General features: G+C 42.6%; 1 protein-coding gene across 2 annotated transcripts in view; it reads left to right on the top strand.

Moving 5' to 3' along the window:
• MAP2K5 (mitogen-activated protein kinase kinase 5) overlaps positions 1 to 23600 on the top strand; it is a 221107-nt gene that overhangs the window by 27367 nt on the left and 170140 nt on the right. For both annotated transcript variants that reach the window (XM_068275037.1, XM_068275038.1), the window contains exons 5-6: positions 16186 to 16226; positions 20972 to 21039. In XM_068275037.1, the coding sequence (XP_068131138.1) occupies positions 16186 to 16226; positions 20972 to 21039 (109 nt within the window). The remainder of the gene's footprint in view (positions 1 to 16185; positions 16227 to 20971; positions 21040 to 23600) is intronic.

A 23600-nucleotide genomic window follows, 5' to 3' on the forward strand; every position in this document is an offset into this window, starting at 1 on the left:
ATTTTGGGTACCCGGAGTTGGAGTCTGAGTCGTGGTTTCATAAACTGAGGAGTCAGAGTTGGAGTTGGAAGATTTTTGTACCGACTCCACAGCCCTGGTTCCTACCTCAGTCATAGCCTGATTGACATAGCTATAGCCATAGTCTAGGGTCAGTTTATGGGAATACAGTTAATCCACCACTATATTTTTGGGAGTAAATCCATTCAAACATGAGTGAAAAATTCCAAGAAAATAGTGTCCTGGCCAGAATTTGAACCTGAGGTTCTAGTGCTGAACAGCAAGAGTGCTAGCCCACTTAGCTTCTGTGCTGCTATCCTGATTTTTAATGAATAGTAATGCAAATATGTTGCACAGTTATTGTTTATATGTACATTGACTAGAGGGCTCTTGGCTAAGGTGACTGGTCAGAGCTTAGTCTGCTGAGATTCTAGGGTGTGTAAGGTGGCCCCAATGCATTGCTAAGAGATCCAGACTGCTAGATCGTCTTCGTCAAGCACAGGCAAAGCTCATCGTTCATGGGCCAAGCCCATCAATTGTGCATTGCGTGCCATCCCTTCATCCTGCCCCGTAGCAACAGGACAAGTTGCTAGATTGCAGTTTGCACAGCACTAGGCTCCAAACTTTCAATGAAAGTAATTGTGCATGTGTATGCACGTTTACTAAAGGTATGAACCAGCACCATGTCGGTAATGTATAGCTCTTTTATTGCATAAAAAAAAAAATATATAAAATGACAAAGAGATAGCCAATACAGCGTCTGTTGCTGTTATGGCTATCTCTTTGTCATTTTAATGCAATAGAATAGCTATACATTACGAGATGGTGCTTTTGATTCTTTGTGCTGTGGACATTTAATAAAGGTCACATTTTAAAGAGACACTGAAGCGAAAAAAAAAATTATGATATTATGATTTGTATGTGTAGTACAGCTAAGAAATAAAACATTAAGATCAGATACATGTAATGATCGCTGCTGCAGCAGCTATTACTGGAAGTATTAGTGCTGCAGCTCAGGCAGTTCTGATCTATTTCCATGCAAGTTGCATAGCTTTGTCTGTCTTTCCCTGCTGTCAGCTTGTGACTGATTATCATTCACCTGTGTGGGAATCTGCATGTCTGCTCCCATTGGATGACCTCAGTATAAAGATCTGCTTCCTGCAGGGTTTCCTTGGGTTTTCATAGCTTCAGCTTAAGCCTGCCTTGCTGTCGCTTTAGCCCCCGATCGTGTTTCTTGTTATAAAGATACTTTGCTGGTCTTTGCATCATATATTGGTTCATTGCCAATATATATGCATACCAGCACGTTTATTATTTTCCTTGTATTTGTGTTACGTGATACATCAGTGTCGCTGATGTATACGTACACGAACTGTTTATATCCTGTGTGCAGTTAGTCAGCTTTCCAGCACGTTTTGGTAGGTTGCGCGTATCGTGACCACCCGTGCTGAGGTAGTTACCCTGCTCCTGGTTCTGTTTGTGGATTGCGTTCATCTCTGTGAAGAGATAACAAATCCTTCTGAATCCTGTTCTGTTACCGTTTGTGGATTGCGTTCATCTCTGCGAAGAGATAGCGAATCCTTCTGAGTCCTGTTCCCTGTGTTACTCCATTCCTAGTCAGCGTTCCTGCTTATGTCATATATCGGTTCATTGCCGATATATACATATGTTAGTCAGACGTTACAAATAGTTTCATTGATAGCTGTAATTGTAATACGCTAGGAAAACATACTTATTGTATATTTATCTGTGTTACGTTCATCTATCTCGATCCTGCTATTTTCTGACTATCCTGTCCTGTCTTTGTGAGGCACGCCATCGCCGCAACGCATTGGCTGCCTCATTCCAGTCTGTCTGGTTTTGGACGCTTGCTGTCGCTAAGTAGCCGCTAGCTAGCAAGCGTTCATTCTGTCTACCTGTCCTGATCTCCTCAGTTCTGATTTGTGCGCTCAGCGCTACTTTGCGCTGAGACGTTATATCGAAAGCATTGTTTGTGGCTGTCAGATCTGCACCAGCTCTGTGCGCCACAATCTCCTATTGGAGTCAGTCCTCCCCTCCACTATACTAGGGATAGCCTGTTTCCTGGTGCTGGTGTGTGTACCTCCTCCACGCCAGCTCATGCGTTGCATGCTGACTGTGGAGAATACACCACCAAGCGTAACATTATGAAAACCCCATTACCAATCCCCATTGTGGGGGGGATTCCCAGAAAGTATGACACTGTTAATTATGGTTCCTGTTCCTTTAAGAAATTTGAAGAACTTAGCTCTGAAACAGAAAATGAGTTTTTCTCTGAATGTGCCAGGTTCCTGACCAATCCTGATCTCCAAGCGACTCCTGTTTCAACCTGGGCACTCCAACTAAGTTATATTTTGTTTAAAGGGGAATTATTCCAGTGGGCATTTGATGTTCTCAATCATTCCGATTTGAAAGATAGACCGCTGGAATTTCTAGCGTTTGTGATCCATAACTGGTTGCGCATAGATCCATTGCCTTTTCCTCTTAATGAACTCCTGGCAGCAGGCCAATCAGCTGCTCCTTCAATTGCTTGCAAGAATGAGCAGCAAGCAGAAAGTGTTACTGATAATTTTCCTGCAGCTTTGAATAAATCACCAAAAACCGCAAGGTCAAAGGCAAAACGCAAACGTTCTAAGAAACGTGTCCAATCTGCAGAATCGTTATCCTTAGCGACTGAGACCTATAATGAGATTCTGCCATTAACAGATAATGAAATGCAATTGTCTTTCGGGGGAGTTAAATGGACTTATGAAACTACTAATGAACTTTCCTCCCTGGCTAGGGAAAATAAAGATTTTTGTTTAAAAGAATTATCTGAGTATGATTATGATGAGATATTACAGAGTATTGAACAAATCAACTTATTTGTGAACCAAGGGAAGTTTGCATACACTACAGTTCAACACTTGCTACAGGTATTGGAAATTCTTAAGAATAAGGAATCTGCCAATCACCTGCTAATTAACCCTATACATGTGCCTGCCACAATCATATCTGCAAACCATGATCTGCCTGTTAAGTATGCATGGGATCCTCCATTCGAGAGGGGAGAGATGGAAGCCCTGGTCTGTGAATGGAAGAATGATTCAAGTTCATTTTGTCAATTTTACAGTGCAAAAAGTGAAATGGTATTGAACGCATGCATTAAGTCAGCCTATAACCTAATAGAGGCTGGTGTGTGTAGGTATGACTGTGTGGCTCCCTTGATTGATGTGTGGGAACTGATTTTGGATGATTTTTATGTGACTCCGAATTCGCAAATTTGGCGTTCTGACCCGCCTGCTTCAGCACCTTTGGCTGATTCAGCAGGTGATTCGGAGCTCTTTTTGTGTGAAATTGAAGTTCCTGCAATTCCACCCTGTACCATGGATAACTCAGTGTTACTTCCCAGTAAAACAGAAGCCACTGATACATTCTTAACCTTGCCCTGCGCAAATTTCTCAGCAGAGAATCCAGAGGTCCTGCTGACTTCCGAGTCCAGCCTAGCCAGTACTCATGACTCTTTGTTTAGTGAAACAGACACCAGAAAAATCTTGCCTGTCTCTGCAAACACTTCTGCAGAAATTACCTGTGTTAATAAAGTTCAACTCCTGTCTGATCCAGCAGATGCCAATAGATGCACTATATCAGTTTCCGAGTCCCAGCAATCCTGTCTAGTAAACTCAGAACCCCAGCATCTGAATTTTCCAATTTTACAAATGAATGGTGATTCAGATGCGCAAACATTGTGTCTTGATCTTCCTGTTTCTACACCTCGCTCTAGTTTCGTGAATAGCTCAGAGCATCTGCTATGTGAACCTGAAATCGCAGAATTATTACCTTGTTCAGAAAATTTTCCAATAAATTTGCCCTGTACCATGAATTGTGCAGTAGATCTCTCCAATGAAACTCAGGTCACAGAATCATTATGCTGTCCAGCAGGTGCTTCCATGGTTTTGCCCTGCAATATGGACTGTTCAGTGATCCTGTCCAGTGAAGCTGTGGTCGCAGAGTCTTATGCTTCACCCAGTACTTTGGATACTTTAAACCCTCTAGCAGAGCAGGCTGAAGCACTGCTTACCTCAGTTGGTGTTGCAGTAATATTCACTTGTCTAGCAGCTGTTTTGGAATTACAGTCTGCTCTAATAAAACTTGATGAATTTCTGCCCAGCAAAGCAGAAGCCATTGAAATATTGTCCTCGTCAGCAAGTGTGTCAGATACCTTGCCCTGTACACAGTCTGATTTAACCAATGTTGAGTCCCTCTCCAGTGTTGTAACAGCCGAGGAACTCCAGCCCTGTCCTCTGAATGTTTCAGAAGTCTTGCCCTGTAACATGGATAATTCTGATTCTCTGGTCAAAATAATAGAAATCTCAGAATTTCAGTCCGGTCTGATGAGTGTTCCTGAAACCCAGCCCTGTATCCTGAAAGATTCTGGTTCTCTGGCCGCTGTGGCAGAGGTTCCAGAGTTCCCTTCCTGTCCAGGGAATTCCTCAGTTTTGCCTAGTCCAGTGGGGGCTGCTGCAATACCGACTTGTTCTGCAGCGCCTCATGAGCTCCAATCCAGTGTATTAAATGAGTCTCTGTCCAGTCCAGAGGTAGTTGTGGAGTCCCTGTCTGGTTCAGTGCATACATCAGAAGATTTGTCCTGTCTTGTTAGTGCCCCTGAATCTGATTTGTTACTGACTTTGCTGGAATCAGCGACATCTAAGTCTGATCCAGCATTCTCGTGTAAAAGTCCAGTAGTTGCGAAGTTTAGTCATGATGATTTTTTTTTGGCCAGTCCTGGTTTTGGTCCTGTCTTGGCTGACCCTGAGGCTCACAGTTCCTTGACATGCCCAGAGGTTTCTCTTGTGCCGGTGTGCCCAGATGTTCTTTGTGTGCCAGAGTGCCCAAGTGTGTCTAAGGTGTTAGCGTGCTCTGATGCTTCCTTAGTGGGAACACGTTCTGATATTGCCAGTCTGCCTGCATGCCCAGAGATGGTTCTGGTCCCTGAAAGCCCTGATATTGATGTTTGTCCTTGTGGCCCTGACTCGGGAATTGCCCTAGGTTCCATAGGGGTTCTTGATAGTTCTCCATGTGAGCCTAAGGGGCATTCTGACCTATGGGGATCTCTTTGGAGCTTCAAGGTGTTCTGGGAGGTCTCTGAGAAAACTTGTCCTGGTGCCTTGGACTGGTTCAACAGTGGGTTTTGTGTTGGTAAAGACAGTACCGGTGGGCATTGCAAAGGCTTTGGCGTTTCTGAACTGTTCCTGGAAGGCGGTGGGTATCGCTCAGGGAGTTTCGGAGGGCTTTCTTCTGGAAATCATGGTTCTGATGGGTGTCACACTGGGGCTTGTAGTACTGATGGGCATGGTTCTGTAGGTTCTGGTTCTGATGGGTCCAGTCTTGTGGGGACTGATTCTGGAATTCGGTCTTGCCGGGCTGTCCCGGTCATCATGAATTATCAGTCAGACTGTTTTGTTGGAAATTTCAGTTTTGAAAAGCGTCTGGAATCCACTTTTAAAGGCGGGGGTACTGTAATGATCGCTGCTGCAGCAGCTATTACTGGAAGTATTAGTGCTGCAGCTCAGGCAGTTCTGATCTATTTCCATGCAAGTTGCATAGCTTTGTCTGTCTTTCCCTGCTGTCAGCTTGTGACTGATTATCATTCACCTGTGTGGGAATCTGCATGTCTGCTCCCATTGGATGACCTCAGTATAAAGATCTGCTTCCTGCAGGGTTTCCTTGGGTTTTCATAGCTTCAGCTTAAGCCTGCCTTGCTGTCGCTTTAGCCCCCGATCGTGTTTCTTGTTATAAAGATACTTTGCTGGTCTTTGCATCATATATTGGTTCATTGCCAATATATATGCATACCAGCACGTTTATTATTTTCCTTGTATTTGTGTTACGTGATACATCAGTGTCGCTGATGTATACGTACACGAACTGTTTATATCCTGTGTGCAGTTAGTCAGCTTTCCAGCACGTTTTGGTAGGTTGCGCGTATCGTGACCACCCGTGCTGAGGTAGTTACCCTGCTCCTGGTTCTGTTTGTGGATTGCGTTCATCTCTGTGAAGAGATAACGAATCCTTCTGAATCCTGTTCTGTTACCGTTTGTGGATTGCGTTCATCTCTGCGAAGAGATAGCGAATCCTTCTGAGTCCTGTTCCCTGTGTTACTCCATTCCTAGTCAGCGTTCCTGCTTATGTCATATATCGGTTCATTGCCGATATATACATATGTTAGTCAGACGTTACAAATAGTTTCATTGATAGCTGTAATTGTAATACGCTAGGAAAACATACTTATTGTATATTTATCTGTGTTACGTTCATCTATCTCGATCCTGCTATTTTCTGACTATCCTGTCCTGTCTTTGTGAGGCACGCCATCGCCGCAACGCATTGGCTGCCTCATTCCAGTCTGTCTGGTTTTGGACGCTTGCTGTCGCTAAGTAGCCGCTAGCTAGCAAGCGTTCATTCTGTCTACCTGTCCTGATCTCCTCAGTTCTGATTTGTGCGCTCAGCGCTACTTTGCGCTGAGACGTTATATCGAAAGCATTGTTTGTGGCTGTCAGATCTGCACCAGCTCTGTGCGCCACAATCTCCTATTGGAGTCAGTCCTCCCCTCCACTATACTAGGGATAGCCTGTTTCCTGGTGCTGGTGTGTGTACCTCCTCCACGCCAGCTCATGCGTTGCATGCTGACTGTGGAGAATACACCACCAAGCGTTACAATACATCAGTCTAATTGTTTCCAGTACAGAAAGAGTTAAGAAACTCCAGTTGTTATCTCTATGCAAAAAAAGCAATTAAGCTCTGCGACTTTCAAAGTCGTGGAGAGGGCTGTTAACTGACTTTTATTATCTCAAGTGTTATTGAACTATCTATTTTTCTCTGCCAGAGGAGAGGTCATTAGTTCACAGACTGCTCTGAAAGAATCATTTTGAATGCTGAGTGTTGTGTAATCTGCACATATTATAGAGTGATGCAATGTTAGAAAAAATACTATATACCTGAAAATAAAAATATGAGAATATTTTCTTTGCTGCTAAACTTCTAGTAATTATTCATAGTACACAACCAATTCATTATATCATATTTTTTTTTTTCGCTTCAGTGTCTCTTTAAGTAGTTTGCAGGAGAATGCCATTGTTTTTGTATTTTATGGCTTGAAACCGGCTTTATATATCAATATCAACAGCAGTTATGAAGGAGATCTGCCCTAAGTGTCCAAAGCCACTAATGCCTCGTACAGAACATGTAATTTCCTGTCACATTTCGGGTTGAATCCATAATTTCTGATTAGTCCGATCTGATTTCCGATCTTTTTTTTCTGATCGATTTTGTGCAAAGGTGATTGGAAAAACGATCAGAAAAACTATTGGAAATCTGATTGGATCTGTAGGAAATGTTCAATTTTACCCCAAATCTGACAGGAAATTACATAGTGTGTACCAGGCATAGCATGTCTCCTGATCTGCGTGATCTTACATTTGACACGTGCAACCAAAAGGTGTTTTTCCTTAGGGAAGAATGAATGACAGTTGTTACTATTACTTTATCTCCCCTTGTTTATAGATGGCATAAGTGTACATTTAATGGATTCCATGGTCCTTCACAATGTTTTTCTTATTTCTTTGTTTCATACTACTGATGATGGTTTTGTACAGTAAATATAATTATGACCATAAACTATGTATATTTAACTCATATGACAGTTCAATTTTCTGCTCTGGAAGTTTTCAACTGATACAACATTATGCTTACAGTACTGTGACAAATGATATTAACTAGCATTCACAGACATTGTGTACATACTGTAGGTATAAAATAGTGTGGAACCCACTCACCGGCTTAATACCAGAGTATGAAAGGCTACATAACTACAGTTTTGTGCATTGCACATGTGTACGTTTTGCAATGAATGTCTTGAAAGTACTTTGATGACAGCATCCTGTTGTACCTTCTTGCCAGCAGAGTAAAAATCCCTTCCCCAGCTTAAAGCAGATCACCTGACCCAGTCCACCTCCTCTCACTGCTGAGAGAGAATGTGACCAGCACTGAAACCAGTTTGGCAAAAGAAATGATCAACAAGATGCTAATTTTATGAAGCTGATGCAAATTTTGTTGCAAATTGTATATAGCTTGGAATTAGGCCAGTCCAAATGTAGTTTCTGCCTATTTGGATTGGTTACATTTTAACCTCTATACAATGTGCAACAACAATGGAGAGGCAATAGTTCAATAATGGCCGGCACCCAATGGGCTGATGCACTGTACCTTGCTCCCAGAAAGCTACCTTGGTGCTCACAGCAAGAGATTCACTATGAGGCTAGACGAAAGACAGTGCTGGGCACTCAAGCTGAATGCTTAAAGGTTTAATTACCAAAGGTACATCACAGACAGTAGGTAACAAAGGCGTACTGTCTTGTTGTCAAAGGCCCACTTGTTGCCTACTGTCTGCAATGTGCAACAGAATTTGATTCCGCTTGAAATATTAGCATCAGTTCCTCACTACTAAGTGTGTAATGACATAGTGGTTTGCAAAAGTATTTGGCCCCCTTGAAGTTTTCCACTTTTTGTCATATTACTGCCACAAACCTAAATCAATTTTATTGGAATTCCATGTGAAAGACCAATACAAAGTGGTGTACATGTGAGAAGTGGAACGAAAATCATACATCATTCCAAACATTTTTTACAAATAAATAACTGCAAAGTTGGGTGTGCGTATTTATCCAACCCCATGAGTCAATACTTTGTACAACCACCTTTTGCTGCAATTACAGCTGCCAGTCTTTTAGGGTATGTCTCTACCAGCTTTGCACATCTACAGACTGAAATCCTTGCCCATTCTTCTTTGCAAAACAGTTCCAGCTCAGTCAGAATAGATGGACAGCGTTTGTGAACAGCAGTTTTCAGATCTTGCCACAGATCATCGATTGGATTTAGATCTGGACTTTGACTGGGCCATTCTAACTCATGGATATATTTTGTTTTAAACCATTCCATTGTTGCCCTGGCTTTATGTTTAGGGTCGTTGTCCTGCTGGAAGGTGAACCTCCGCCCTAGTCTCAAGTCTTTTGCAGACCCCAAGAGGTTTTCTTCCAAGAAAAAAGTATTTGGCTCCATCCATCTTCCCATCAACTCTGACCAGCTTCCCTGTCCCTGCTGAAGAGAAGCACCCCCAAAGCATGATACTGCCACCACCATATTTGACAGTGGGGATGGTGTGTTCAGAGTGATGTGCAGTGTTAGTTTTCCGCCACACATAGCGTTTTGCATTTTGTCCAAAAAGTTCCATTTTGGTCTCAACTGACCAGAGCACCTTCTTCCACATGTTTGCCGTGTCCCCCACATGGTGTGTGGCAAACTGCAAACGGGACTTCTTATGCTTTTCTGTTAACAATGGCTTTCTTCTTGCCACTCTTCCATAAAGGCCAACTTTGTACAGTGCATGACTAATAGTTGTCCTATGGACAGATTCCCCCACCTGAGCTGTAGATCCCTGCAGCTCGTCCAGAGTCACCATGGGCCTCTTGACTGCATTTCTGATCAGCACTCTCCTTGACAGTTTACAGTTGTGCCATACTCCTTCCATTTCTGAATGATCGCTTGAACAGTGCTCCGTGGGATGTTCAAGGCTTTGGAAATCTTTTTGTAGCCTAAGCCTGCTTTACATTTCTCAACAACTTTATCCCTGACCTGTCTGGTGTGTTCTTTGGACTTCATGGTGTTGTTGCTCCCAATATTCTCTTAGACAACCTCTGAGGCTGTCACAGAGCAGCCTTATTTGTACTGACATTAGATTACACACAGGTGCACTCTATTTAGTCATTAGCACTCATCAGGCAATGTCTATGGGCAACTGACTGCACTCAGACCAAAGGGGGCTGAATAATTACGCACACCACACTTTGCAGTTATTTCTTTGTAAAAAAAAATGTTTGGAATCATGTATGATTTCTCACATGTACACCACTTTGTATTGGTCTATCATGTGGAATTCCAATAAAATTGATCCATGTTTGTGGCAGTAATATGACAAAATGTGCAAAACTTCAATACCTTTGCAAACAACTGTATGTAACCCTTCCCACAATTTCCCCAGTGTGTTATCCATGTGTAGCCCTCAGCCTGCCATATTTGCAAAAAGAAACCCTTACACTCCTGTAGACTAACTTAAAGAGGCACTGTAGTGACATATAGTAGAATGCAGTAAATAATTCAGGACACTTTTATAGTAATTTTCCTGGTTTCGGCATCAGAAACGCTTCCCATATCCTTTTTATTGCTGTACTGTATATTGATATGTAGCCCTGCCAGTGTTGCTTAGACTAGGCTATTTAGCTATGCGGAATTCTCCTCCCAGAGCATTCTGGGAGACCAGGTATATTTTCACTGGCTTCAGAGTTCTCACTAAACAAACATTCCGCAGAGAGGCACCTGACAGGACTAAACATATTGCCACCTGTGATAAATTTCAAAATGTAAACCAGGATGATAAAAGATTTTACAATGGGCAAACACTGACTTAATAATTTATAAATAAATAGTAAAAAAAACAAAAAACCCACAATTGTATTATTTTCACTACAGTTCCTCTTTAACCACTTGCTGACCGCCCACTACCTATGGGCGGCGGCAAAGTGGCACCCCTATGACCACGTAACGCCGATAGGCGTCGATACCTGGGGGACTGAAATACCAGGGATCGCGTGCATAGATGTGCGCGCTTCCGCCGGCATCAGGCTCCGCCCACCCGCGACATCAACCCGCCGGCCAATTAGCAGCGCTGGCAAGTTGTTAACCCCCCGATCTGCCGCGTTCAAAGCGTATAATACGCTTTGTAATGTATACAAAGTGTATTACACAGGCTGCCTCCTGCCCTGGTGGTCCCAGTGATCGAGGGACCACCAGGGTAGGAGAAACCCCCCTAGTAAGCACACACAAACACTGATCCTGCCCCCTGATCGCACACAGCACCCCTCAGACCCCCCGATCACCCCCTCAGTCCACTGTTTGCACCTAATTACCCATCAATCACCCCCTGTCACTATCTGTCAATGCTATCCTTTAGATCAGGTCCTAAACAGCCCCATGGGGGCTCTTGATCACCCCCTCAGATCCTCCCCAGACCTCCCCCCCCCCCCCCTGTGTACTGTATACATCTATTCTCCCCTGTAATCACCCACTGATCACCTGTCAATCACCCATCAATCACCACCTGTCACTGCCACCCATCAGATCAGACCCTAACCTGCCCCTTTGCGGGTACCCAATTACCCTGATCACCTGCCCACACCCTCAGATTGCCCGCAGATCCGCCCTCAGATCACCTCCCAAGTGCATTGTTTACATCTGTTTTCCCCCCTAATCACCCACTGATCACCCATGAATCACCCCCTGTCACTACCTGTCACTGCTACCCATCAGATCAGACCCTAATCTGCCCCTTGCGGGTACCCTATTACCCGCCCACACCCTCAGATCACCCTCAGACCCCCCCTGATCACCTCCCCAGTGCATTGCTTGCATCTATTCCACCCTCTAATCGCACCCTGAGACACCCATCAATCACCTCCTGTCACCCCCTAGCACACCTACCCATCAGATCAGGCCCTAATTTGCCCCGTGTGGGCTCCTGATCACTCAGCCAAACCCTCAAATCCCCTTCCGATCACCTCCCCAGTGCATTAATTGCATCTATTCTCCCCTCTAATCACCCCCTGAGACACCCATCAATCACCTCCTGTCACCCCCTAGCACTCCTATCCATCGGATCACGCCCTAATCTGCCCCCTGCGGACTTCTGATCACCCGGCCAAACCCTCGCTCGCCCCACTGCAGTGACAGAATTTTTTTTTTCTGATCACTGCTGGTCTCTACGACTTAATTGTGGATGAGACCAACCGTTATGCCACACAATACGCAACCGCCAATCCAAGAAGCTACCATGCCCAGCCTTTTCGGTGGAAACCACTCCAAGTTTCCGAACTCAACATTTTTTTTGGGGGCCTTCTCCTTAACATAGGTCTAGTCAAAAAGAATGTATTGCGGTCTTATTGGTCTACGCACCCAATATATCACATGCCCATGTTCTCTGCTGCCATGTCCAGGTCACGATTTGAAAACATCTGCACTTCCTGCACTTCAGTGCCAATACAACCTGCCATCTAAGAGGCCACCCTGCTTATGACCGGTTCCACAAAATTCGGCCCCTCATAGACCACTTGTCATCAAAATTTGCAGATGCTTATACCCCTGAACAGTCATTTTGAGGCATTTGGTTTCCAGACTACTCCTCACGGTTTTGGGCCCCTAAAATGCCAGGGCAGTATAGGAACCCCACAAGTGACCCCATTTTAGAAAGAAGACACCCCAAGGTATTCCGTTAGGAGTATGATGAGTTCATAGAAGATTATTGTTTTTTGGCACAAGTTAGTGGAAATTGACACTTTGTGAAAAAAAACAAAAAAAAAAAATCAATTTCCGCTAACTTGTGACAAAAAATATAAAATCTTCTATGACCTCACCATACAACTAACGGAATACCTTGGGGTGTCTTCTTTCTAAAATGGGGTCACTTGTGGGGTTCCTATACTGCCCTGGCATTTTAGGGGCCCTAAACCGTGAGGAGTAGTCTGGAAACCAAATGCCTCAGAATGACCTGTGAAATCCTTAAGGTACTCATAGGAATTTGGGCCCCTTAGAGCAGTTAGGGTGCAAAAAAGTGCCACACATGTGGTATCGCCGTACTCAGGAGAAGTAGTATAATGTGTTTTGGGGTGTATTTTTACACATACCCATGCTGGGTGGGAGAAATATCTATGTAAATGGACAATTGTGTGTAAAAAAAAATAAATAAAAAAAAATCTCATTTACAGAGATATTTCTCCCATCCAGCATGGGTATGTGTAAAAATACACCCCAAAACACATTATACAATTTCTCCTGAGTACGGCAATACCACGTGTGACACTTTTTTGCAGCCTAGGTGCGCTAAGGGGCCCAAAGTCCTATTCGCACCTTCAGGCTTTATAGGGATGCTTACAATTTAGCACCCCCAAAATACCAGGACAGTGAACACACCTCACAAATGACCCCATTTTGGAAAGTAGACACCCTAAAGTATTCAGAGAGGGGCATGGTGAGTCTGTGGCAGATTTCATTTTTTTGTCACAAGTTAGCAGAAATGGAAACTTTTTTTTTTTATTTTATTTTTTTTGTCACAAAGTGTCATTTTCCGCTAACTTGTGACAAAAAATAAAATCTTCTATAAAATCACCATGCCTCTTAGTGAATACTTTGGGATGTCTTCTTTTCAAAATGGGGTCATTTGGGGGGTATTTATACTATCCTGGAATTCTAGCACCTCATGAAACATGACAGGTGCTCAGAAAAGTCAGAGATGCTTCAAAATGGGAAAATTCACTTTTTGCACCATAGTTTGTAAACGCTATAACTGTTACCCAAACCAATAAATATATCCATATTGTATTTTTTTTTTTAATCAAAGACCTGTAGCACAATACATTTGGACAAAAATGTATATAGAAATTTTACTTTATTTGAAAAATGTCAGCACAGAAAGTTAAAAAAATATTTTTTTTTTGACAAAATTCATGTCTTTTTTGATGAATAAAAACTAAAAATCACAGCAGCAATCAAATAGCACCAAAAGAAAGCTGTATTAGTGACAAGAAAAGGAGGTAAAATTCATTTAGGTGGTAGGTTGTATGACCGAGCAATAAACAGTTATGGAAAAAAAAGTGTCTGGTCCTTAAGGGGTTTTAAGACTGCAGTCCTTAAAGAGACACTGAAGCGAAAAAAAATATGATATAATGAATTGGTTGTGTACTATGAATAATTACTAGAAGATTAGCAGCAAAGAAAATATTCTCATTTTTATTTTACAGGTATACAGTGTTATTTCTAAAATTGCATCATTCTATAATATGTGCAGATTACACAACACTCAGCATTCAAAATGATTCTTTCAGAGCAGTCTGTGAACTAATGACCTCTCCTCTGCCAGAGGAAAAGTAAATAGTTAACTAACAGTTGAGATAATAAAAGTCAGAAAACAGCCCTCTCCACGACTTTGAAAGTCGTAGAGATAATGGCTTTTTTGTATAGAGATAACAACTGGAGTTTCTTAACTCTTCCTGTACTGGAAACAATTAGACTGATGTATCTGATCTTAATGTTTTATTTCTTAGCTGTACTACACATACAAATCATAATATCATAATTTTTTTTCCGCTTCAGTGTCTCTTTAAGCGGTTAAAGTAAATGGGTATCTGTTAAAAAAAAAAAAAAAAAAAGATACCTAAAGAGAGAGAAGACTCTGGGTCCTATAGAGCCTTTCCTTTCCTCGGGGGACTTCGGAAGTCTTAGGGAGTCAAGTCCTCTCAAAGACAGGTGGCTCCATACTGTGTGTGTGCCGGTGCTCGATAGAGGGTGGTCGCGCGTGCGCAGTATGGAGCGGCCCGAGTGCTCCCGAAGACTTCCGAAGCCTCCCTTCGGCGGGGGAGACAGCAGTATTTGACTAAATTAGTTGAATACTGCTCCTGGCGTGCCAGCGCTGGAACAGGGACGGAGAGAGGAGAGGGAAGGCTCTATAGGACCCAGAGCCTTCCCTCTCCTTAGGTAAGTATATGGCTTTTTTTTTTTTTTTTAAACTGAATCCCATTGACTTTAAATGACTCTACTATGCAAATGTTAATTGTTTATGTTCCTGGCTGAAGTTGTGTACTGATTCCAAAACATCTAGGTAAACTTGATTAAAACTTGTGGAAATGATAAAATGTCTTCTAGCTGAGGAGAAAGCGTCCAGTTGAAAGCTTACATTTTTATTCTTCATAAATGTGCCCGTTGGCAGAATCCCTTTCCTGATGACATCACTATGAATGACCGTTAACGATCAGTTGTTGTACAGCAATAAAGGAAGGGGGGGGGGGGGGGGAGAGAGAGAGAGTGAGAGAGAGAGAGATGTTCTCCAGATACACCCTGCAGGAATTATAATAGTTACCGTATATGATAATTTCCTAAGTAGAGAGAGTGAGAGAGAGAGAGATGTTCTCCAGATACACCCTGCAGGAATTATAATAGTTATATGATAATTTCCTAAGTAGACAGCTGCAAAAGAGGAACAAACTGATAATTGGGCACATTCTAACCTGTCACCCGAAATGATCACAAACCATTTTTGCAGGTTACAAAAGTGTACTCTGTGTATGTACCTCTATTTTGTCCTGATATGACCCAATATTTGCAAGAACTGAAAGCGGTTTCAAGCATATCATATGTGATAATAATTTCCTAGGCATCGTCCTTGATGGCTAACCAGGTATTACAGCTTAAAACTTCTGCCCAATGTATAAACCTAGAGAAAAGAGAGAGAAAGAGTATGTGCTGCTAATACTATAAAAAAAATTACAGAAAAGTATGGGTTGAAACAAGTATCTGATTGGTTAATATGAGCTACATTCCCACCTTCCTTGCCTCCAGTGTCACACATGTCCTTTTGGGTTTTGAAGACGCCGCTTTTTTATTTCTGATTTAGCAGAGTAAGAGTTAATCACATTTGGTTTGCTGAGACTCCAGATCCCTTATTATGGTTGGAGTATTGACAGCACAATTGCAGTCTGAGGGTCACTATTATTTATACCTTGTGCTGTCTTTGTGTCACCGCTCAGATATAAATGCCATATGCAAGGCTTCTGTCTGTGGCCCGAAATGAGCCTTGACTGACCTCTGCAAGAAAGATATTAGGAACATTTAATAAGAGGCCCTGTGCTGACAGGCAGCACGTGGAAAGCATCCTGGATATTAATATGAATAGTCAGTTCTTCCTATTGCCTGGAATTCCCAGTATCACAGCACCTGCTCCAGAATGTGGAATTAAGGGCAGCACACAATCAGTTTTAGCTTACTCTGTGTGTGTGTTTTTATTATGTCTTTTAAGCAAAAATTAGAATTTAGATGAGACGGTGTCAGGAGGGTGTGTTATTTCACAGAAAGGATCCTGTCTTTTGGGACTTCTCTCTCTGTTCAGAGAGCCTCTCTTCAATCATTCCTCGCTGCTAATTTTGGTGTCACTCTCATTTCTTTTTAAACGATTCATTTCAAAGGGAAAGGGGGGGGGGTTGGAATTGTAAATGGCCCCGATGTGATCTACAATTTAGTCTATTACTGTTGCAGCCTGCAAGCCTCCCGGGAAGCGGAACATACATGGCCTCAAGGTAGGAATTTCAATAATTGTTTCAGTAAAGTTGGATGGATTTGAAATGCTGTGTTCCACTTATGGAAACGTCAAAAAGGAAAAAAAAAAAAGCTCTGTACCTTCAATGCTGCTGACAAGCTGACTTGCGTTTATTGGCAAGCACGATAGTTGCAAGTGCAATATAGATCTACACCGTGCATCTCGCTGGCAGTTCAGTGGGCATTAACCCATAAGCTGCTGTGTAGACTGAATATACTGAGCAAAACCATACCTGTGTGTTTTCTGTCACACAGAGTTGCAAATACAAACAGCTAATGCAAATGTACATTTCTCTTGTTGGGTATTAACATATTTTATATTAAAAAATCTCCAGGATTTTTTTTCCCTTTTTTTTAGGGGGGAGGAGATAGTGTAGAAATGAAATTGAGTTTATTGCTGTCTTTACCCCTATCTGAGACAAGTTCCTTCACTTTCCACCCTCACTGGTAAATTTGTACAACAGGGACAGACTGCAAATCATGAAACTTCTTTTGAAGAATATTGATGTTCTTGTCTAGGAGAACTCCATAGAGAAGCATGTGATCAGTTTGATCAGGTGATAGATTTGAAAGGTTCTGATTTGCTGTGATGACTTCCTGGTTTAACACATGATTATGACCAGCAAAACAGAAACTTACAAATCTATCGGCTGATAAAACTGATCACATGCTTCCCAGGAATAAAAGTTCTACTAAGCATTGCCATACTTAGTGATCAGTTTGGTCAGATGAAAGATATGTACGCCTGATCTGATTTGCTAGTCATTATCGTGCTATAAAGCAGGATGTGATCACAGCAAATCTATCAGCTGATCAAACAAATCACATGCTTTTCCCTGAGTTCTCCTAGACGTGACCATCCCTATTAAGGTGGGAGTTAGAAACACTATCAAGCTTGTATTGCCAAGGACAGGAAGTGTGGGTAAATCTCCCAAAAGGTGGTACAGACTAGAGTAAAATCCAAAATCAAAAAACGCACACCTAAAGTGAAAGAACTATGGAGAGCGGGATATGGAGGCTGACCTGTTTATTTTTAAACAATGCAAATTGCCTGGCTGTCCTGCTGAACCTTCGCCTCTTTTCCACTTGCTCCATTTCGATCTGAAAATCAGATCACTTGCATTTTGTGGATTGCTACAGCACCACGATAAACATGTATATTACAGTGCTGTATGTCCACTAGTGCAAATTTATTTATTTTTTTTTTTACAAACTCGCAATCACTGGCATATTGCATTTTTCCTGTGTGTGCTGTTGAGCGCAGGAAAATCAGATAGCAGTCTCACCGATGTACAACTTTCCTGTGATCAGATTATTTTTCCTAAGAGTTTTTGTCTTCTGTTGGAGAGTGCAAGTGCACCGCAATTGTGCTGTACACCTGACAGATTGCAGCAGAATCGCAGTAGTGGAAAATTGAAGGAAACGGAATCGCGCTCCGACTGCGATCGCGTGTCTTAGTTGAAAAGCGCTATAGACCCTGAACAAGCATGCAGATTAGGTGCTCTGACCTGATCAGCTGCAAGCTTGTTTCAGGTGTGTGATGCAGATACTACTGCAGCCAAAAAAATCAGCAGGACTGCCAGGCAACTGGTATTGTTTGATAAGGAAATAAATATGGCAGCCTTTATATGCTTCTGACTTTGGGTGTCCTTTGAAAAAACACAAGACTAGTGCTGACCGGTTGAGCATTGCCCTGCATTGCTCCCTACTGCTGCTTTCCACAGGTATCAGGGTGGGAAGTCTCCTCCCACTGCCATAGTGTTAGCATACACCACCTGTTATTACTCTAGACCATACATGTCAAACTCTGGCCCGTGGGCCAAATCTGGCCTTCAAAGCTATCAGATTTGGCCCTCAGGTGGTTTCCCCATTTTGCATTATGTTTGGCCCACTCTAGACCGCCAGAGAAGCTATACTGGAGGGTAACCCCTAGATCACCAGGGAAGCCATATAGGGATGGGGACAGCACTATATACCAGGGAAGTGTATTGGAGAGGAAGGGGGCCCCTGGGTACCAGGGAACTGAATAGGGAAAGGAGGGGGCCACTAGACACTAAGAAATTGTATAAGGGAGGGAGAGAGGACGATAAACATCAGGGAATTGTATAGGGGAGTGAGGGTGAGGGAAAACCACTAAACACCAGGGAACTGTATGGGGGAAGGAGGGGGCTATTAGACAACAGGGAACTTTATAAGGGAGAGAGGTGGCCACTAGACATTGAGGTCGGCCTGCGACTTTGTCCCAAAACTCAATTTCTGCCCACTTTGTATTTGAGTTTGACACCCCCTGCTCTAGACTGACAGAACTAGCCTGTAGATAGTGAAAAGTTCCTGACAGGGGAGTGGAATGTATACTTCACTACCCACAAAACATAGCAGTGGAAAGCAAAGCAGAGTAGTGCTGAACTAGTCGGCATTAGTCCTGCTGTGTTATTCAAACTTGCATGTGGGTTTAGATGTCGTTTAAAGGAGAATTATTGATGCAGTTTGTGTCTTGGCTTGAGTTGGAGTGCATATTCATAAGGCATTTCTTCAGCTCCTGCTCTGCTAACAGGTGTTAGTCACCTATTCAAGGTGACTCCACATTCTATCTGTCACTGAAGCAATCTGTCTGTGTAGTTATCTTTCTGACTGATTCCCAAGCACAAGTCCGGATGCTCCTTTGAAATAGTTTAAAAAATATTAAACCTTTTGTTGAGGATAACCTTAGGAGGGCAAAAGTCAGTAGGTATTAATAAGAAATCTTACTCTTCAATCACTCTTTATCAACTCCCCTATCCAACAAAACTTTTTGGCATTTTCCACATCTCATATCTCTAGTTTAATCTTTTGGGAGATTAGTACACAGAGTTCTCAGGTCTTTGCATGAGCTGCAAGTTCTACCAGAGGATCTTCTTCCCTATATCTTGAATTTCTTGATATTTAGTTACAGGGAACGCAGCAGGAGAATCTGAGAATCATACAGAAGGGATATTGGAGTCTCATCAGTGTAATTGCAGAGACCGTACCTTTAAAAAAAATAAATAGGAGTACTTTTAAAGTTTGCTACAGTAGCAGCTGTTTACAGGGATGCCTTGTCAAATACAATATTATATCATTTACATGCTGTATCTTATAAGGCAAGTCCAAAAGGACACTGGACCATACACATCTTTAGCATTCCTTAGAGGTGCATGGAGTACTTATTGTGGAACTATAGTTTGGTTGCTCACTCACTTCATAGGTACTCCAGCTACTCTGACTAAATATGTGGATTTGTTTTAAAATTCCTAAACAAACCAGTAGTCCACATAGGTACAAATTAAAGTTGTCCAAAAAAGTAGTGTTGGAAATCTCGTATTCTTCTACTTTAGAGCAGCTTCTTTTCCAGCACTGTAGTTTCTCAACAAGTGTTCTCTCTGAATTAGTTTGAAAACGACCCTATGCTGGTTCCACAAGTCATGTTTGTGGTGTAGATGAGTTTGAGAGCAATTAGATTGCCTGCCAAAAAATAGTTTTGGATAGTATCACTTTTGTGAAAGATATTCAGTGTTTGCTGAGTATTTCTAGCAGAAGGGTGAACACATTTTTACATTCCCATAGCTTCTGCCCATAAACAGAAACCTACATAGGAACCTTACGGAATCCGAAAGCATTCGCCTACTTTCACAGTTTGTAGATGAAGAGTTAAGCAAAGCAGCGGAAGGTACATACTGCCTATTACAATATCTTCTCATCCACATCAAAGTGTTTATCCACAAGTGTTATTACAATTTGTTTTAAAGTGGGAATATACTGCCAAAATTACAATTTTGGTAACTACTCCAGTGGCAGAGCTAAGGAGTTATGGGTCCCTGTGTGAGTTTTACATGGGCCCCCCCCAAGCCCTCTATACATAACAATTGATACAATGCACCAAAACCTGCAAGGACAACAGTGTCAGAGGTGCAAGAAGGGGATGGGGAACAGTTTGTTAATGATTACTACCATTCAGAGCATCCATAGAAGTGATCATTAGAAGCACAGGACCAATAAAGAGCTAATACTGGAGTTGAAGGAAGGTCCTACGGGACCCCCTCTGGCCCAAGGGCCCCCAGTGCGGTCGAGACCTCTGCAACCCCTATTGCTATGCCAATGACCATAAAATAACATTTGAAAGCTTTCCCAAGTATTCCCTGTGTGTAAAAACTTTATTTTCACTTCAGAGAGCAGAAGAAGCGTCCTTATATCTTGTCTTTGACAAAGGCAAGAACCTCCCTGTGCTTGTGTCTTCGCTCTGCCCCCCCCCCTCCTTTTCTGCTGAAGTGACTCAGCTGTTGCCAGGGCGATGTGTCTGATCAGCAAACGGGGGGGGGGGGGGGGGGCCGAGTGAAGACACATGCAGAGAGCTTAAGCCAGCAATGATACATTTGCGAAGACCAGAGATAAGCAAGCTTCTACTGCTCTCTACAGTGAAACTAAACAATTTTTGTACACAAGAAATACTTCGGAATTCTTTGTTCTTTCAAATGCTCTTATATGTACTTTATACTGGTTGAACTCGATGGATGGATGTCTTTTTTCAACCAAAATAACTATGTAACTATGTATATGTAACTGACTAGTTTCAGAAATGTTAATTTTGGTAGTATAAACCCACTTTAAATTAGATTATGAAGATTATATTATGTGTACAGTATCTCATAGCACTTTGTTAGCAGGAGCACATTTTTGATTCCACAGTGAATTCTTAATTATCTGTCTGCAGGTGAATACCAAAGCTGGGTCATCTAATAACTGCAGCTCCTCTATTTCCGATAATATGCAAAGCAATAGGTGAGTATACGGTTCAACAAACTGAGTTTTTTTATGTTTTTTGTTTTGTTTTTGTTTTTTGCTGTATATGTAGTGATTATGAATTATTGCATGTCGGTATTAACCCATTCTTTACTGGAGCTATCCGGTGATAAAGTGCAAAAAAGAAAAAAAAGCATACTTTTTTTTTTTAGTAATTATACTATATTCATTTTTGTATTTCTTTAATGCTAGGTACACATCATAAGTTTTTTGGCAGATAGATGGTTCGATAGATAAATTCCGTCATGTCCGATATTATTTCCGATAGTTTTTCTCAATTGTTTTTCCGGTTGATTTCTCATAGAAGTGAATAGAAGAGTATTTAAGGGGGTCAATTGTAAGTTTCCCCCCTCCTTTTAATTTTCTCTGAAGAGTAGCAACATGGGGGTCTCAAAACAACTCTCAAATGAACTGAAGACAAAGATTGTTCACCATCATGGTTTAGGGGAAGGACACAGAAAGCTGTCTCAGAGATTTCAGCTGTCTGTTTCCACAGTTAGGAACATATTTAGGAAATTGAAGACCACAGGCTCAGTTCAAGTGAAGGCTTGAAGTGGCAGACCAAGAAAAATCTTGGATAAACAGAAGCAACGAATGGTGAGAACAGTCAGTCAACCCACAGATCAGCACCAAAGACCTACAACATAATCTTGCTGCAGATGGAGTCACTGTGCATCATTCAACCATTCGGCGCACTTTACACAAGGAGATGCTGTATGCGAGAGTGATGCAGAGGAAGCCTTTTCTCTGCCCACAGCACAAACAGAGCTGCTGGAGGTATGCTAAAGCACAGTTGGACAAGCCAGCTTCATTTTGGAATAAGGTGCTGTGGACTGATGAAACTAAAATTGAGTTATTTGGGCATAACAAGGGGCGTTATGCATGGAGGAAAAACACAGCATTCCAAGAAAAACACCTGCTACCTACAGTAAAATATGGTGGTGGTTCCATCATGCTGTGGGGCTCTGTGGCCAGTGCAGGGAATCTTGTCAAAGTTGAGGATAGGATAACAGGCGCCAACACGATAAACACTAAAAGAACTTAAAAACCCATCTTGGTAATAGAGGAGGTAGTGGTGGACTTGCCTCCTCCAAGCAGAACATATGACTGTGGATTTTCAGTCAAAACAATTTTATTGGATACTCTAAATAAAGTGCAAGCGTTTCGCGGGGTACAAACCCGCTTCATCGGGCAATAACAGATAGGAGTATACAGCATCTGCCAGTATCATCAACTCTGAGCGCCTCTGATTAATTATACATCTAATTATACATTACCAGTACATACTACACTATATTGGGCTCTTGGTGTTCTCTTTTTCTCGTCCTTTGCAAGCTTGTCAAAGTTGAGGGACGCATGGATTCAACTCAGTATCAGCAGATTCTGGAGACCAATGTCTATGAATCAGTGACAGCTGAAGCTGTGCCAGGGCTGAATTTTTCAACAAGACAACGACCCTCAACACTGCTCAAAAGCCACTAAGGCATTCATGCAGAGGAACAAGTACAATGTCTTGGAATGGCCATCTCAGTCCCCAGTCCTGAATATAATTGAAAATCTGTGGTGTGAGTTAAATAGAGCTGTCTATGCTCGGACGCCATGAAACCTGAATGAACTAGAGATGTTTTGTAAAGAGGAATACCTTCAACCAGAATCCAGACTCTCATTGGAACCTACAAGAAGCATTTAGAGGCAGTAATTTCTGCAAAAGGAGGAGATACTAAATATTGATTTAATTTCTTTCTTGTGGTGGCCAAATTTATGCACCAGCCTAATTTTGTTTAACCACTTTATATCCCGCATACAGTATAATCACGTCATTGCAAGTGGCTCCTGAAAGCCACATGACGTGATTATAAGTTGCCTTCATTTAATGAGCACAGCACGCGTGCTAGCACACGCCTGGGCTCATTAACCCCCCCTCCCCCTAATTACACTATTCTGATAAAACCTCCAGGGGGTCCGATCCCCCAATTCCCCGCCCGATCCCCTGTAATAACCCCCTCCCCCTCCATGCTGCGATCGGGCAGCATGGAGCATTACAAATTAACAATCATTACCTGACCTTGTTCCTGCGGCGATCGCGATCCTCTCCCTGCAGTCCCGCTGTCAGCTTCACTATGCTGAATGAGTCGGGTCCCGGCTTGATGGGTCCCGGCTTGATGACGTCATCAAGCCGGGACCCGATCCGTTCAGCATAGTGAGGCTGACAGCGGTACTGCGGGGAGGAGATCATGATCGTCGGTGGAACAGGGTCAGGTGAGAGTTTGTTACCTGTAATGCTTCCCTGCGCCCTACTATGCTGGGGGTGACACACCTGGTATTTGGGGGTGTGAAGGGTTTCTTAAAGGGGACCAACACCTGGCTATCCATGGGGGGCACATGAATTACAGGGCACACAAATGGCTATTAATGGGGGGATAAAGGGCACTCACTTGGCTATCCATGGGGGGGAGGGGTAATAAAAAAAACACACATCTGGCTAATTATGGTGGGTGGGGTGTGCAGGGGATAAACAGGCAGGTCTGGCTAACTGGGGG

The sequence above is a fragment of the Hyperolius riggenbachi genome, chromosome 3, assembly GCF_040937935.1.
Source record: "Hyperolius riggenbachi isolate aHypRig1 chromosome 3, aHypRig1.pri, whole genome shotgun sequence".
In the NCBI taxonomy this organism is placed as follows: Eukaryota; Metazoa; Chordata; class Amphibia; order Anura; family Hyperoliidae; genus Hyperolius; species Hyperolius riggenbachi.